This window comes from Ovis canadensis, chromosome 18, assembly GCF_042477335.2.
Source record: "Ovis canadensis isolate MfBH-ARS-UI-01 breed Bighorn chromosome 18, ARS-UI_OviCan_v2, whole genome shotgun sequence".
Lineage (NCBI taxonomy): Eukaryota > Metazoa > Chordata > Mammalia > Artiodactyla > Bovidae > Ovis > Ovis canadensis.
The window spans coordinates 23,069,267-23,085,083 of NC_091262.1; the positions used below are offsets into that span (position 1 = coordinate 23,069,267).

Here is a 15,817-nt window from a genome sequence, read left to right on the forward strand (position 1 = left end):
CTCTCAACAACCACCCTAGATGAGAACCACAGAATATTTTTAAAAATCACGCCTACTTAAGGAAAAACTCATTGCAAACAACTGCCTTCTATTGACAAGGCTGGATTAGCTTGCTTGAACCGTCTTCTGCGTAACTGTCAGAAATGTACAAAACAGTATTTTTTCCTGATCATAAAATAGATACTGATCTCAAGATTTCTAATACTTTTCACAATACCTTCCCTAAGCAGGCACTTAAGTGTGACAAATATAAGGGCCTTTTTTTTTTCCCTAGAAAATCCATTTTTAATTAAAAGAAGGATTAGGTGAATGGGGGTGGTTTACTATATCAGTATGGCACTTCCTAAACCATAGATAAACCATTAACTTCAGCTCCCCCCACCCCATCACACCCAAATTAAACAGGCAAATACACTAGTCTACCTTTGAACAAACTGGCTGAGGGAAGTGAACAAACAGAGCGAGCCCCTGGCCCAGCTCAGAGAGAGCTAGCTCACAGGGGCTTCTCGATGGAAAGACAGTGGGGACAGCCAAACAGGTTTCAGATATCAAATAATATTTTAATTTCTGAATACTTTCAATTTCCTTGGAATATAACACACAAAGACTCGACCAAACAGTTCAGTTATTATAACTTTTACAGTATACAGAAATGTTGCACTTAAAAAAAAAAAAAAACCTTCAGTTTTTTTTTAAAAACACAAACTGTAAACTCTAAGATACTGAATCAATCACGTTACCTATAAGTGCCAACAGTGTTATTTTGTCATGCTGATTTCAATGGTATTTTTTAAAAAGGGAAAATATCAACAATTATAATACAAAGGGTTTGCAAATATACAAACAGATATAGGATTTTCATAACAATTCAAGAACTAAGCGGGACCCAATTCAAATTACAAAAGTTCACTTTTTATTCAAAACCTCAGCATGTGTCTTGGACACATTCCTTGGCTGCCAATAAATTCCACAGTTCATTCTCTTTCTTAAAATATTTTTTAAAAGCTAGGTTTGTCATGGTCTTTTGGGGGGCGGGGGTGGGTCAGGATAGGGGAAGTTTTTAAGTGTTGTATGTGGTTCCTCCAGTTCTCAAATTAGAGTGCTCAACTTCATCTAAAATTTTTGGTCACCACTTGTAAGTGCGTTTCCATCATCTTTGAGTTGCCTTTTAAAAGTTTTATGTCTTCCTATGATATTTTCATGGACTCAGTTTTAATTCTTGCAGAACATATATTTTAAGGATACACAGTTTTTAAGAAGCCAAGATTATATCAAAACTTATTATAGAACCACAGAATAAACTGGTTTGGAACCAGAAATGTACAAAAAAGAACAGCTAGAGGTACATAGACACAGGACAATTAATAATTTGGAAAAAAAAAAAAGACTTACTTTCTCCATTCTGCTAATTTTCTCCCAATCTCCTTAAATGCACTTTTAGCAATATTTTTCCAAAATTTACCAAAAAAAAAGAAAAAAGACTAATTTCCTTTTTATACAAAAATGATAAGTAGCAAGTTGTTCTGACCGACACAGGAGTTTGTTTTTTTTTTTTTAATGCATTCTGTAAAAGTTCATTCGACAGTCTTTTTTTTTTTTTTGGAAATTCACAGTCCATTAAATTCTTCCCCTCTCTTCTTTTAGCAAACTTGTAACATCCTTTTATATCCTTTCTTAACAGAAGGAATTTAAGCAAACAAACCAGTCTTTTGCCTTTTCTTTCTCTCTGTTTCACTCCCCCTTCTTATTTTGATTGATTTATTTATTGAATTGCCATATACGGCCAGTTAAAACTGCTGCCAGACAGTAACATATCCCGGATGAGGGTTTCGATGGGGGTTTTACCTACCAAACGGACGAAAAACAATTGCTCTATGACTGAGGAGGAGACCGTGCGGAGGGAAGGGAGGCGAAGCAAAAGCTTTCCGAATCGTGTTGGTTGGTTGGGGTACTGGCTCCTAACGTATTCTTCCAAAGCACACTGGGACTTTTCCTGCAAGCTTTCCACATGGGCTACATCAGAGAGACCACAGGCATCTGGAAGAAAGTTTAAAAAAAAAAGAGAAGAAGACGACGAAGAATTCAGTCATCAGATTAAGAGGTTTGAAATGGGTCACATGAAGTGTGTGTGCAGTGCTCTGTCAAACTGCCCCAACCAGAGCTGGAGCAAATGCCTACGGACTGAAAACTTGGGAGCTGGGGAGGGGGGAACCGTGTGAGATGGTCCTGGGATATTAGCTTTAAAACAGAACGCAGCTCAGTGTACTGCAGCCTTTCTATGTCCCACTCCTCAGTCTTGGTGACCGGGAGGCCCAAGCAAAGTGCACTGGGTGAATCTAGCTCAGGTCAGGAAACAGACTGACAAACAGATGAAACCAAAACTACCAGTGCTCCGCCCCTCCTCCTCTGTAAATAATAGTTTGGCTTATAATTATATGGGGGGGGGGGGCAACAACCTGGCCCAGCCCCGGGTAATGGCGCCCACGACCCAGCCTCAGATTCTCCCCAAAGAGGGCGACTCATTTTTCTCCAGTCTTTGAAACTGATTTAAGTGGCCCTTTAAAACTGATCTTGTCAGTTTAGCCTATTGAAGGGCAGCCATGCAAACTGTGATCTCTCTGTTCATTTGAGCTGTTTCTTTTCCCTCCTTTTCTTCTCTCTCCCTTTTTCTCCTACCCACCCCCTGATTTTTTTTTGTAAACCCAGGTCCCTCCAAGAAGAAACCCCCTCCCCGTTATCTTCAGGAAAACACGTTTCTTTTTCGGATACGTGAAAATACAATAAGTGCCTTTGAAATGAGAGGCTTCTCAGCGAAGGCGGTGCAGGTTGTGACCTGACCTTTGGGGGCTCCTCAGGCAAGACTAGGGCTAACACATGCATATTGTCAATCCTTAAAGCAGATATTCAAAAAAAGCCGCCACTGCGTCCACCCCAAGAACCAGAACACACATACAACCTCCTCATGTGTGGGTCTAGGGCTCTGCATGTCTACAGAATGCATAGGTGTCTGTGATCAGAAATTAAAAGATCTGTTTGCATTGGACTCCTCTCCGCAAGCGCACTGTCTCTCTCAGAATCAGATAACAGGGACCTTTATCTCTTTGTGAGGTGCTCTGCATTCTCCACACAGGCCTCTACATTTTACAAACACTAATAAATTAAACTGTTACAAGAGCATCAGGCATTTCTTTCCCTGGAAGACTAAGGTAAGTCTAAGAGCTAACAATGAGCTCAAGAAAGGAACCACCGGCTGGATGGTCTGGGAACATGGGCTGGGTGTTGGGTTGCAGGAAGGGTTGAAGGTGACTCTGGGTTAGGGGACGATCCTGTCTGTACATTTGCATCAGGCAACCGTTCTAGTTGTGACAGGTCCCCCGAGAAAAATAATCCAGATCCAAGCCTCTGCATACAGCCCTTCCTTGCCCAGACACTGCCCTTTAATTGATTACCTAAGGACTTTCAAAGACAGAATTTGGGGGTGGCGGTGGAGGGGGTGGATTTTATGCAAAAAGCAATAATATATAAAAGAAAGTGGGTTAAGGACTCAAAACCTACCAGACTCAGCTCAAGACTTGGGTCCCCAGATTTCCTTGGAACAATAAGGAAGAGACTGTGGATCTTTTTGTCTGCTACAGGAACTCCTCAGCTCTCCTGGTGTCCTGATTACAAGCTGCAGAACCTGCAGTGGGTGACTAGGTTCCAAACCCTACCCAGGTCCAAATTTTGTTATCTTGAACTGGGAGCCCCCTTCCTCTCTGAGCCGTGACAAAGGGGGTCAGCTGACAACTCGGAACAAGCATGTGGAAAGGGTGATTTCCACCCACCTGGGCTCTGCTGAACTCAGCCTGGGGGGCCAGCCAAAAGGCTCAGGTGTGGCCCAAAGTGGTAAGCCAGACACCTTCCATGATCATTTGACCTCCAGAGTTAATTAATATTAGACCTATTACTCATACAGGTTAAACTACCTGAAAACTAATTAGATTTCATAATGCAGTCAGTGATGGTTTTATATCTCTGGCAACACTCATATCCAGCCCAAGTTGGCACACACTGTGGGGTGTTTAAAAATTGCCTTAAGTGTTTGCCTGGGCAGGGGAAGTGGCAGACCTGAGTCTTGAACCCCCTGCAGACATTCTGAAGAGTGATGATGGCCCCTTTCTTCCTCTTGCCCCTTCCTGACAGCTCTTTCCCCTCTCTGGACAGTCTGCATTGTTTTAAGAAAAAAATATGCTTTTGAAAATTGCTGCCCTCAGGTTGGCCAGGCCTGGAGCTCCAACTTGCACTGAGTTAGCAGGCAAACTTTTCCCCCTCCCGCCAGGGGCAAACCTTCCCCTGAGGGGCTGATACCAGGACTGTTCCAGCGCCTACAGGCATCTCCCGGAGGCTCAGCCCGGGTGACAGGAGAGCCATAGGGGTAGAGGAGATTCCCGCTCAGCTGGCCCAGAGTGCCTGAGGTGAGGGAGGGAACAGGAGTGTGCATCCTAGTCTGGCGGAAGGGCAACAGGCCTGCGAGGCTTCCCCATGGCCCATTTTGAGACAGTCAACAGTCTGAAGCATCCTTCCCGTGGCCCAGCCTTTCTCTCCTCTCCCCAGAACAAGCCTGCCAGAGCCCCACCGCTAGGCAGAGTTCCCATTCCAAGTTTCCCTCGACAGTGTGGCTCTAGGGGCTCCCAAGAGTTTTAGGCCCTAACTCTGAGCTAGGAGCCCCGACGCACGAGAGAGCAGGGTTCCTTCCTACCTGAGGTGAACAGGACTATGGCCTTGAGGCAGCTGTACTCGGCGGAGTCGACGTGCAGCGCTTTTAGCTTCTCCACTTGCTCTTGGAAGATCCGTATGTGGTCCATAAAGGCGACCACCCGGTCGGCGGACATGGGCGAGGCGTGGAGGCCGGCAGCGGCCAGGAGCGGGGCGACGTGGAGGGGCATGGAGCACTGGGCCGCGTTCAGAACGAACAGCTCGCTCCAGGTGAGGCGGAGCAGGGCCACCTGGTCGGTGATCTGCAGGTCGGGGAAGAAGGGGATGTTGCGGGCCCACTCGACGGCGCTGAAGAGCATCCGCGCGGCCAGTTCGCAAATGTTCTCGATGCCCATGATGTTGTTGGGCTGCATGCACTGGCTGCCGAAGCGCGACGTGGGGTAGGGCTCCGCGCGCAGCAGCAGGGAGATATATCCGGACAGGTAGGAGTGGCAGTTGAGGGGGTCCCCGTTGGTCAGCGCGAACTGCCCGTGGCTCGGCTGGGTGGGCGGCATCCTGCCCCTCTGCACGGCTGCGGGGAGGAAAGGAGACACTCCGCCGTTAATGCCCAGCCTCATCCTCCCTGCTCCCCCGGCAGGGCCAGCCCCAAGCCCGCCCCCCTCGCCCCCCCAAAACCCCCGACCCCGACTCCGCGCGGCGCAGGAGCCCGCAGGCCTGCCCCTCTCTCACATGCGAGCCAGGGCCACCGACCCAAGGGGCGCCGGGAGCCCGGCCGCCCTCTCCGCCGACCACCACCTAGGCCAGCTCGGGCGATCAGGGCGGCCCACTGGCCTCAGAGGCCCGCTCCGGGCCGGGAGGCCGCGCACCCAGCATGGACCACTTTGCCTCGGGGTCCCCGGCACAGTGGGAGGGATGGAGCATTGTGGGGGGCATCTTTCTTCTTTTACTGCTGAACGGCTGATATATTTTTTTATTGATTGGAGAAGAGGGAGCGCGGGGGGCGGGGGGCCGAGGCTGGGGGGAGGGGGAGACGCTTTTGCAAAAGACACCGAGGAGCTTCACCCCGGACGGCCTGTGGCCACCCCAGCACCGCTCTCCATACCCCCACACCCCCAAGTCCGCAGCCCCGGCCCCGTGGGCCACCCCTGGCGAGAGGCGAGCCGAGAGCCAAGGTCTGGCGGCAGCCGACTCGGTGTGCTCGCAGGAAGAGAGAGGGCGGAGAGACAGGCCGGCCGAGGCGAGAGGAAGCCGGGCGAGAGGCGGGGAGCGAGCGGCCGGCGGCGGCGCCGCCCGGGAGGGTCGGGAAGGGCCGGCCAGGCTCGGGCACGAGCGGTTATCTGACGCCGGACGGGGAGAGTCGCTCTCGCAGAAACACAAAGAAACCCGGGCGTTCGCTCGCCGCAACCCGGAGCCCGCGCCCGGCGCCGAGCGCGCCATTGGCCGAGCAGGGCTCGCGGCGCTCGGCGAATTTCATATCACAAAGACCCAACTCGCGCAGAGCGAAAGCAGCCGCCCCAGGCCCCTCGCCCACCCTGCTCCTACTCCCTATCGCGCTCTCCTCCTTTCAAAAGTGAAAGGAAAAAAGAAAACAGGTATTTTTTTTTTAACCGAATGTTAATCCACGGAGGGTCACATGAGCGCTGCCCGGGCGGCAGCGTTAATACGGCGAAGTGCATAAAATTGCCATTTGTAATTTGAACCTCCTGTACAAAAAGTACAATCTCAGGTTGTTGGTTTTTTTTTTTTTTTTTTGAGAGGGTGGGGGCTGGGGAGAGGGGTGAGGAGGAGGGACATATGTTGAACATGCAGGGAAAACAAGGAGAGAGAGAGAGAAACGGAGAGGAAAAAGAAGTAAACCAGGCTTTAAAACAGCCACCACCACCACCATCACCTCCCCATCCCTTGCAAACAGGCGAACTCGAATGAACTGGCCATCAATGCAAAGGAAATGAAAACAGCCCAAAGAGAGAGTTGAGGAAATCAGTCGGCCAAAGCATGCGGATTTGGGGGTGGGTGGGGGGGTCTGGGTTCCACTGCAGAACTTGCTTCTAGTATAAAAACCCCTTTCAGCTGCAATACGAAGAGCAGAGCTTGGGGCGTCTGTGTCCTTACCCAGAGCAGGCTAGCCAAACGTACCCAGGGCCCCGGGACCCCGGGCGAGGGGAGGAGAAATGAGAGGCCGATACCTTCCCGTCTCATGCCCACTTTGAGGCACTTTTTGAGGCGGCAGTACTGGCACTGGTTGCGGTGGTGCTGGTCGATGGGACAGTTCCGGTTGGCGCGGCACGTGTAGCTCAGGTTCCTCCGCACGCTGCGCTTGAAGAAGCTCTTGCAGCCTTCGCACGTGAACTGCCCGTAGTGCTTGCCGCTCGACTTGTCCCCGCACACCACGCACTCGATGTGCTGCTGCTGCTGCTGCTTGTCGCTGCCCGGCCCGCCAGGGCCGCCTTGGCCGCCGGCTGCCGTCTGGGCCGGCGTGCTGGCCGGGCCCCCTTGGCCGGGCGTCTGTGGCGTGTGCGGGGCGCCGGGCGGCGGGCCGGGCACGGGCGGCGCCTGCGAGGCCTGGCTGCCCTGAGAGCCGGGCACCTCGTCCTGGGGGTCGCGCCACGTGCTGACTACCATTGCCATATCTATGGGGGCCGCGTCCGGACTTCCTGCTCCCCTGGCTGCGGGCGGCGGCGGGTTCCCGGGTCTCGGGCTCCGGCGCGCCGCCTTTTGTGTGTGCAAAGGGTGCGAGAGGGCGCGGGAGGGCGCCCCGGGTGGCTCGGGGGGGCTGATTGGTTGAGGTTGGTTAGTTTTTCCTTTTTTGTTTCTGCTTTTGCAAAGTTTTGTCGATGGCTCGTCTGACCCGGTGTGTTTGTTTTGTTTGTTTCTCTCGGCTCAGCTTTGTTGCTTTCGGGGGGCTTTCCGCCGGGGAGGGGAGGGGATGGGGCCGGGGGAGAGCAAGTGAGAGCAGAACGTGGAGAGAGAGGGAGGGGAGGGAGAGCTGCAAGTCGATTGTCTGGCTTCAAGACAGAAGTAGGAGGCAAAAAAAAAAAAAATCTCTCCAAAGATCTTCCTCGCTCTCACTCTCTCCCTCCCTCTCTCGTTCACTCTCTCGCTCTCAGAGCTGGTGTGTAGCCGAGGAGTTGGAGGAGGAGGAGGAGGAGGAGAGGCGACTGTCCGGGGGCCAAGTCCAGGGCAGCCCACAGTCAGCCATTCAGGAAAGCCATCGAAATCGGGAGGACTCGGAGAGCAGAGGCGCCGGTCTCGGGCGCGCCCAGAGAGCCAGGCAGGCCGGGGCGGAGGCCGGCGGCCCGCGGAGTGGCCGGAGCGCTGCCCGGGTCCAGGGGAATCAGCATGAAAGTGGTCCGCGTCGGGCGCTGAGCGGCGTCGTCCTGGCGCTGGGCCGCCGCCGCCGCCTGCCCCGGGCGCCCCGGCGCGCGCCTCGCTCGCTCCGGCCGCCGCCGCCCGCTTTCGCCGGATAGAGGCCGCTCGCTGCTCCCTGCGGGCCGCCTGGGCCGCCGCCGCCGCCGGAGCCGGAGCCGCCGCCGCCGCCGAAGCCGCCGGGTCGGGCCCGGAGCCGCCGCGTCTAGCGCCGCCGCCGCCGCTGAAGCCTCTGCCGCTGCTGCCGCTGCTGCCGCCGCCGGAGCCGCTGCTGCTGCCGCCGGAGCCGCCTCACACACATAGGGAAAGAGTCAACTCGCCGGCGGCGGGGGAGAAATGATAAAAGAGAGAGAGGAGGGCAGATCACCACCTAGAAGCACATCCTTCGTGCGCAGAGGGGGGAGAAAAAGACGGAGAGAAAGAATGAAAGAGGGGAAAAAAGGCAGCACGGCACCCGGAGAAAGAAGGCAACTCGGGGAGAAGAGGAGGAGGACGAGAAAACACACACGCGCGCACGCACACACACACCGCGGAGAGAAAAGAACAGAGAATCAAAGTGATCAAATATGCTAAAAAGGGGGGCGCGGGAGGGAATGCGATTTATAGGCGCCGGGGCTGGCAGAAGTGGCTTCTCCGCGATCAGCTCACTGAGCTCTCTATATAGTGAACTTTGACACGACTGCTGCAACTTAGCGCACGTTGCCATGGCGACGGCGCGCCTTATAAGGCAGCCGCCGGGGTTGGCCTGGCCAGGCGCGCGCGCACCGCCCCCTCGCCGTCATTGGCCGGAGCGCGGCGGCCCCGCCATGGCGGCCGCGGGCGCAGCCCGGTCCTAGCGCGAGCGGTGTCGCGGCCGGGGCTCGGCACGCTCCGGGGGCTCGGGGCGGGGGGCGGGGCGGGGCGCGGTGGCGGTGCCCCCGCCGCAGCCAGGCGGGGGATGGGTCCGCGCCGTCCCCGGGCGCGCGGCCACCGCGTTCTGCGCACCCCGCACCCGAGGTTTCCGCCCCGGCGGGGTGAGGAGCGCGGCGCGCACGGAACGACGCCTCTTAAAGGCTCCGCGAGAGGCTTTGGATGGAATCGGGGACTTCGATTCTCGCAACTTGGCAATGCCACCGGATCCACAGCTCGCGCACCACCCGGGGCTCCCGGCGCATCTTGGTGCCCGCGGTGCCAGAGAAAGAGAAAAGTTGCCCGGTTTCTTTGCAGAGGGGTAGTGGGTGAGGATGGGAAGGCACCTAGAGCCCAGCTGGCAAGCATTTTCCAAACGAACCATTTGGTCAAATCCGGGAATAGACCCTTTCCTTACTCAAGTCTGATCACTTGCTTGGTTTGGTGGTTCTTTTTCTTTATTTCTTTTTTAAAGAGAAAGAGCCGTTCAGTGGCGCTCTCTTTTTTTTTTTTTTGCCCATGTAGGGTTAACATTTCACAGGTATGTGGCCTGACATTTTAATTGCTCAAATAAAGCATCTCAGATGCTGAGAAGCCGAAGTAGACTTCATCTCATTGTCATGACGCAATTAAAATCAATTTTCTTCAACTTTATTCTCTCTCGTTAGTTTCAGCTAACTCCCAAGCCAGCGAGCGTCCTGACAGATACCCAGTCGTGGGGAGAGGTGAAAAGACCTTTCTGCTGGCTGATGGACAAGTGGACGCAGCCTCCAGCGTCCCCTGTGCGTACCCTCTGTGCACACATGTAAGCGCACATGTATCAGAGGCACATTTGTCAACGTACACAGACAAAGACTTCAGCGACTATGCTCCTAGGTCATAGAACAGTTGAGTAGGACTTCATTGTTCCTCAAGTTCCTTTTAAGCATTCACATAGTTATTAAAACACACACAGAGATTCTGCCCCAAATTGGCAATAACACCAAGTACAAGTCACAGGAATCATTGCACAAGCCATATTCTACCTCAAGAGATTTGCTGCAATGAGAACTTCATTGCCTGTGCCATTCTGCTCAATGTGCTAAAAATCATCAAGCCGGTTGTATCTCTGAATTCTGGAGCATTTGGTTTTAAACATCAAACATCTAGAATTGTCCCCCAGAACACATTATATTCCAACGCAGTAATCTTTCTGTTCGCTTTTGACCAGCTAGTGGATCATGACTATTCAACATTTATAGAACAAAACTGCATCTCCATCATACACTCTCTGCACCAAGAAAAATCTATGGACTAGTAATCCAACCAGGTTTATGAACAATTAAGATATTTTACACAAAGCATGCTGAGCTTCAGGAAACATGAACACACATAAAGAGTAAATTAATGACCACAGGAAAGCATCCTTGGTAGTTTTAGAAATCGAGGCAATGAAGAATTTAAAAAATAAAATGTAAAAATAATTGACATGTGTAGATTGTATTCAATACCCTTTACACACGGGGCAGAATACGAGGTAAGAACTAAAGGAAGATGTAGGCGGAGAGGGGCTTGGTTTTAAGGCAGGAAGGATCCTCCTTGCTTCATTCTTGAAACCTTCTTAGCCCTCACCCTTTCTCTGCTGAAATTAGATATTTCACTAAAGCTGCAGGTGCTGGGATTATTTGGAAGTTTTTTTTTAAAAACCTCCAGTGGACACTGAACTATCATGAACCTGAGATTGCCGTAGAGCAAAGCCAGGCAGCAAATTTCAGGATGATTATAGATACAATATAATTTTCTCCTAAGGAGGACAAGAAGGATGGAAAAGAAATCATTTCAGAGAAGGTTGTATCTTTTTTCTTCTTTTTCTTTTCAGTCTCTATGATTCGAGGAGGAATTGCCTAATGCTACAGATGTCAGTAGATTAGGGGCAAACTCAGCAAAGATGTGGTAGGGCTGGGGTTGAGATAGAAAATCTAATGGGCATCCTTATCTCAATTTAATAGAAGATAAGAATAATTGATTACAGAGAAACCCTAAACTCACCTCTTGGGTGCAGGCATTTCTATGGCAAGATAACCTTCTACAAACATGCAGTGGAAAAAATTTTGAGGAGCAAGAGTTACCCTGTCCACTTTGAGATTTTTGGTATTTGAAGTACGCTCTGATGGCCTGATTTTAAATGAAGGATGTCCCAACCATCTTCAACAGCTCTGGAGTCTGCTAGGCATACGACCCCAGGGCAGCTATAGAGTCAGAGGTGTTTCACTCTGTATCTTAGGACTCATTCAGTTATGGGGGTGCTATTAAAAAGCCAAAAAGAAACAAAAAAATGACTATCAATTGCAGTTAATTTTATTGTATAGAAGAAGAGAGAAGATTCCAGACTGAGAATGAAAAAGAGGCGAGCAGGTTTTAAAATCTCTTCTTCAGAGATGTTCATATTCTTTGAATAAAACAGCTCTAAGACTAAAAGATAAATATCAATGTTATTTTTTTAAATCCAGCCCAGTCTTTTATTGCAGATATAAATTTATTTTAATGAGAAGAATGGCAAGCTTAAATTTGGCCAGAGAAAGTTGAAAAAACATTTGTTTAACTGTGGGGGGGGGGGGGAAACCCACCCAGGAATATGATTTTCTTGCAGAAAGTGCCTGTAATTCTACACAAATTAAATCACAATATGAATACAGACCCCAGCAAATGCTGAGTTTAACTCTGAACTCAGTAGAAACCAGTTCTGTCCACCAGGATTCATTGAAATCCTCCTTCCCCTCAATCTAGTCCGTGTGTGTTTTTCTCTTCCACCACACTGGAGCTCCATGAATAGGGAAAGGGGCTTCCATTGTGTCTCTCTGAACTTCCAAGTCAATGCAATTTTTAACCACTGGCTTGTGGTACTTTGAAAATCACCAGGGGCTGTCAGAGTTGGGTCCTCTGAAAAATTTACAGTGCTAAATCAGAGCATATGCTGGGAGGGAAAAAATTGCTTAAGATTGGAGCTAGTACAGTATCTGTCTGCCCCCTAGTGTAAGAGTCCTCGCTGCCTAAAATTCAACTTTAAAAGAAAAGAGCTCTTAAAGGGAAACGACTTTGAGCTCACGTAGGCATAGCAGAATGAAACTTCTGTACATTTTAATCTGAATAATTCTTCAGGATTTAAAATTAATTGGTTTTGACTTGGTTGGACCGGACTCAGATCTCGCTGCCTCTGCGTTTCCCGATTCCCTGGCAGAGAGGTGATGATTTTTTTTTTTTTTTCCTTCCTGAACTGGGTTTATGTGCGTCCCCCTCACCCCCTCCTCTCTTTTTCTTTCTCTGTCTCTGTCGTCTCTCTCGCTGGCTTTTTAAAAATGAGGAACCGTTCCTTGAACGTTTTGGATAGAGCACAGAATTGCTTAAGTCAGCCCGACGCGGTTGCAATAGACAGCAAAAAGGTAAACGTTTGCCTGAAATTCGCACGCCAGCTCCACCACCCCGCCCGATGGTGAGTACCCTTCTCGTCGCGCTTCTCCTCCTAGCTTAACCGAACGCTCGCCTCCCCGAGCCGCGGCCGAGGGCGCCGGGCAGCGCTTTCCTCCCTCCCTGCCTGGCTGGTTGTCAGTTGCACAAGGTTGCAAAATGCAGCGCCGAGGCAAATCGAACAGTAAATTCTGACACTTAGTGCGAGCCTAGCAGCTCCTTTGCTAGAAAACCGAGTCGTCTGTTGCTTGGAAAAACACGCTTATAAGGACTGGCTTTTAGTTTGCTCTAGCGAAGGAAATGAGTTTGAGGAGATGGGAGGCACCGCAGTCTTTACGCTTCGGTTTAATCATATTTTGGCAGCTTTGCAATTGTATATTCCCCCTCTTCCCCCCTCCACCACCTCTCCTACCACACACATGTAATAAAATATGGCAATGCATTGAATTGACGGTTTCCCCTTCCCCAAACCCCTTAAACCACAGTCCTAGGCATTTCATACACGTTAGCAATCCGATTTTTTCTTGAAAAACCCCAAGTCATCCCCAACCCCACATAGCACAAGGAGAAAAGTGAGAAAGGAGAGAGAGAGAGAAAAAAAAATACTGTAAGTAAACATACCAAAACCATATTTGCCTTGTTCAAGGTCCCAAACCGCTTGCATCTTCCTTCTAAACAGGAATAACTCTCCTTTAGTTTGGCGGGTGAAATAAACCGCTTTGTTGGCCCCCTGAAAAGATGTGTCTTTGATAATTAAAGAGAATCTCCTCCTCGGTGTTTATCTAAGCGATTGTGCAAACTGATAAAAAGTAGGCACTAGCCTGCAGGGAAAAAGAGGAAAGGTGAAGGGAAAGATCTTCCACCTCAAGGAAGTGCTTCCCCATGTATCAGACGCTCTCAGCCTTGGAAAGCCCTGCACAGTAACTTTAGAGAGACGAGGTTTCAGGGAGCTTTGTACATAGCTGCTGAGGAATGCAAGCCTCGCCTTTAAGAAAAAAAACCCCAAACCGTAGGTAGGAGAAGTCTGGAGTGATCCTTGTCTCTCATCTCATTCCTTAGAAGGAAGAGTGCGTTGTTACACCTTGTTTGGGGCTGGAAAGAGGAGACTTTAAAAACACCCGTCCAATTGAAAAAAATCTCCCAACTTAATGAGTTTAGTCGGAGGCTGGGGCTAACGGCTCAGCCTCAGCAGAAAGCCGCCAACAACTATAGGCGATAGTGCAGAGCAAAGACGACCCAAGGCACAGCCAAATTCCACTGTTTGGGGTCGAGAGGGATGGAGACTAATCCTAAAGCAAGTTGGAAAAAAAAACAGAGGTGGGAGAGGAGGGGAAAAAAGCAGCAGCCTCACAGACTGGCAGACAGGCTCCCCTCACCCTGGATCAAAGATAGAACTTGAAACAGGAGGGCAACATTTTTCCTAGGAATCCGTTGAAATCCTCATTTTCTACTTTTAACTACCCCCCAAAGTGATTTTTCCCTCTCCCCTGCAGATTCATGCCCCCCCCTTTCCCAGTTCTGCTTCTAGAACTTTCCTGAAGCCGGAACCTATTTCTTTGGGGGGGGAGGGGTTCCCTACTCCAAGTCTTCAGATAATGAATGCTTAATTCACCCCCCTCCCTCCATCCACCTCCCAAAATGAATAAAGGAAGCAGGAATACAGTAACTAGCGAAAAATGAGAATAAACTATGCTGCCTCTCAGAGTTTAATGCAATTTTAACTAATGGATTTTTGTTTTGTTTTAAGAGAAGAATAATGGGGGAAACACGGATCTTTTATTTTAGGAAACTGTTATGGTAAGATGTATGTCAGAATTAACAAATGGAACTAACGCTCTTCGGCTGCTTCTTGTCCTTGTCTTAAACAGGAATTAAGTTAAACACAGTGCTGAATGTTAATTACATGTTTACTGGCTAATGAAAATTACAAATGGTTTTGCCACCTCAAACAATGATGAAAACTCTGAAGACACTGTAATTATATACTTTGAGGGAAATAACTCAGAATATTGATCATAAGAAGTGTAAATCTTTTTTAACTATTCATTAATACTATAAATATGGGCTACAGAAGTCTTTCCTTGCGGTTTGTCTCATCAGCTACACCGAGGGGACGGATGGTGAGACTCCTCTGGGGAGGTGGTGAACTCATTCTCTTCGAGAAGGAGGCCACTTGTGTAACTGGGGGTGCCCCCCTCCCTTTCGCCCCCGCCCCCTTTAACCCCAGCAGAAGGTCGAGGGATAGCTGAACAGGGGGGCCGGGCTCCGGGCAGGTGAAGGTGATCACAGCCCAGCCTCTTCCCTCCCCTCCCCTCGCCCTCGCCTCCCCTCGCCTCCCCTCCCCTCCTCCCTTTCCTGCCAGGTCTGATCGGTGACCGCCTTCCCCAGCCAGGGCGCCAGTCGGATAACCTGGCGTTGAGCTCCTAATGGAGGACAGCACATCGCAACCCAAGTTCTGACAACCCAAGTTCCCTCCTTTAGAGGTAGCTAGGGCAATTCATTGCAAAAGAAAGAAGGGGGAAAAAAAAAAAAGTTGAGGGTGGAGGTGTTTATTGGGTAAGATGGCTCAGGCAACCGAACCGGAACTGGTTTCTCTGGGTTTGGGAGTAGAGACAAATATTGCTGATTGAACTCCGGCCTGAGATGTAGCTCTGCACTCCGCAGTGTAGCCGCCACTTCGATCTCGGGGTCAAAGGTGAGGTCTGCACTAACCCTAAAAGGCTGGTCTGGCCTGGCCAGAAGGCCGAGCCGGCGGAGGAGTGGGCCGCCTGCCGCTTCCGAGGGGGTGCCCGGTGAAACCCGCACGCGGGGGACACAGAGCTGAGAGCGGGTTTTCAGTGCAATATTGAAGATTTCTCAAAAGTGCCCTAGGCTCGTGGGACTGGAGTCCTCTTTTCCCCTGAGAATTCCCAAGGCGCTGGTCTTTGTCTTGGAAGGAATGGAGTTTCTGAATGGTGTGAAAGCGACAGAGAGGGTCGCTTCAAATCGATTTTACTTGTCCTTTCTGTCTTTTCGGATCAACGCCCTTCAATGGGCACAGAGGTGCTCTTTCAACCAAAAACTTGTGCTACATTTTCTGCCTGTATTGGTGCTAAATACAATAAGCACCGGGCAGATTTTTTTTTTTCTTTGCTCTCCAAAGCCAGAAAGCACCCTAATTAAATTGTTTTATATGGACAGTCAAGACGGACCAATTAAGTATGCATTAGTATAAAGATATAGTCTGCAGATAAGGCGGTTTAGAAAATCACGTGTGGGACAAAGGAGAGAGGGCTAGCGCTGGGGAGGAGGTGCCTGGGCCAGCAAGGTCGCTCACCTCTCTCCCTGGGCTCCGGGGGATTTGAGGAACCCGGGCCTCAGGTGAGAGGGGGTCAGGGCCGATCACAGGTGGGCTGTGTTGGAGCTTTGCAGGCCCGCGCCCCCG

At 50.5% G+C, this 15,817-nt stretch overlaps 1 protein-coding gene across 2 annotated transcripts; it reads right to left on the reverse strand.

Annotated features, from left to right (window-relative positions):
• Positions 1-539: 539 nt before the first annotated feature.
• On the reverse strand, positions 540-13,958 carry NR2F2 (nuclear receptor subfamily 2 group F member 2). Of its 2 annotated transcripts, none has more exons than XM_069559484.1 (3): positions 13,015-13,958; positions 4,739-5,266; positions 540-2,037 (listed from the first exon to the last, which is right to left on the reverse strand). In XM_069559484.1, exons 1-3 carry the CDS (start codon positions 13,055-13,057, stop codon positions 1,763-1,765), a joined length of 846 nt encoding a protein of 281 aa, XP_069415585.1. In that variant the 5' UTR covers positions 13,058-13,958; the 3' UTR covers positions 540-1,762. The 2 variants fall into 2 exon arrangements, with proteins under 2 accessions (XP_069415585.1, XP_069415584.1); XM_069559483.1 differs by lacking the exon at positions 13,015-13,958 and adding an exon at positions 6,882-8,757.
• Between the last annotated feature and the right edge of the window lie 1,859 nt (positions 13,959-15,817).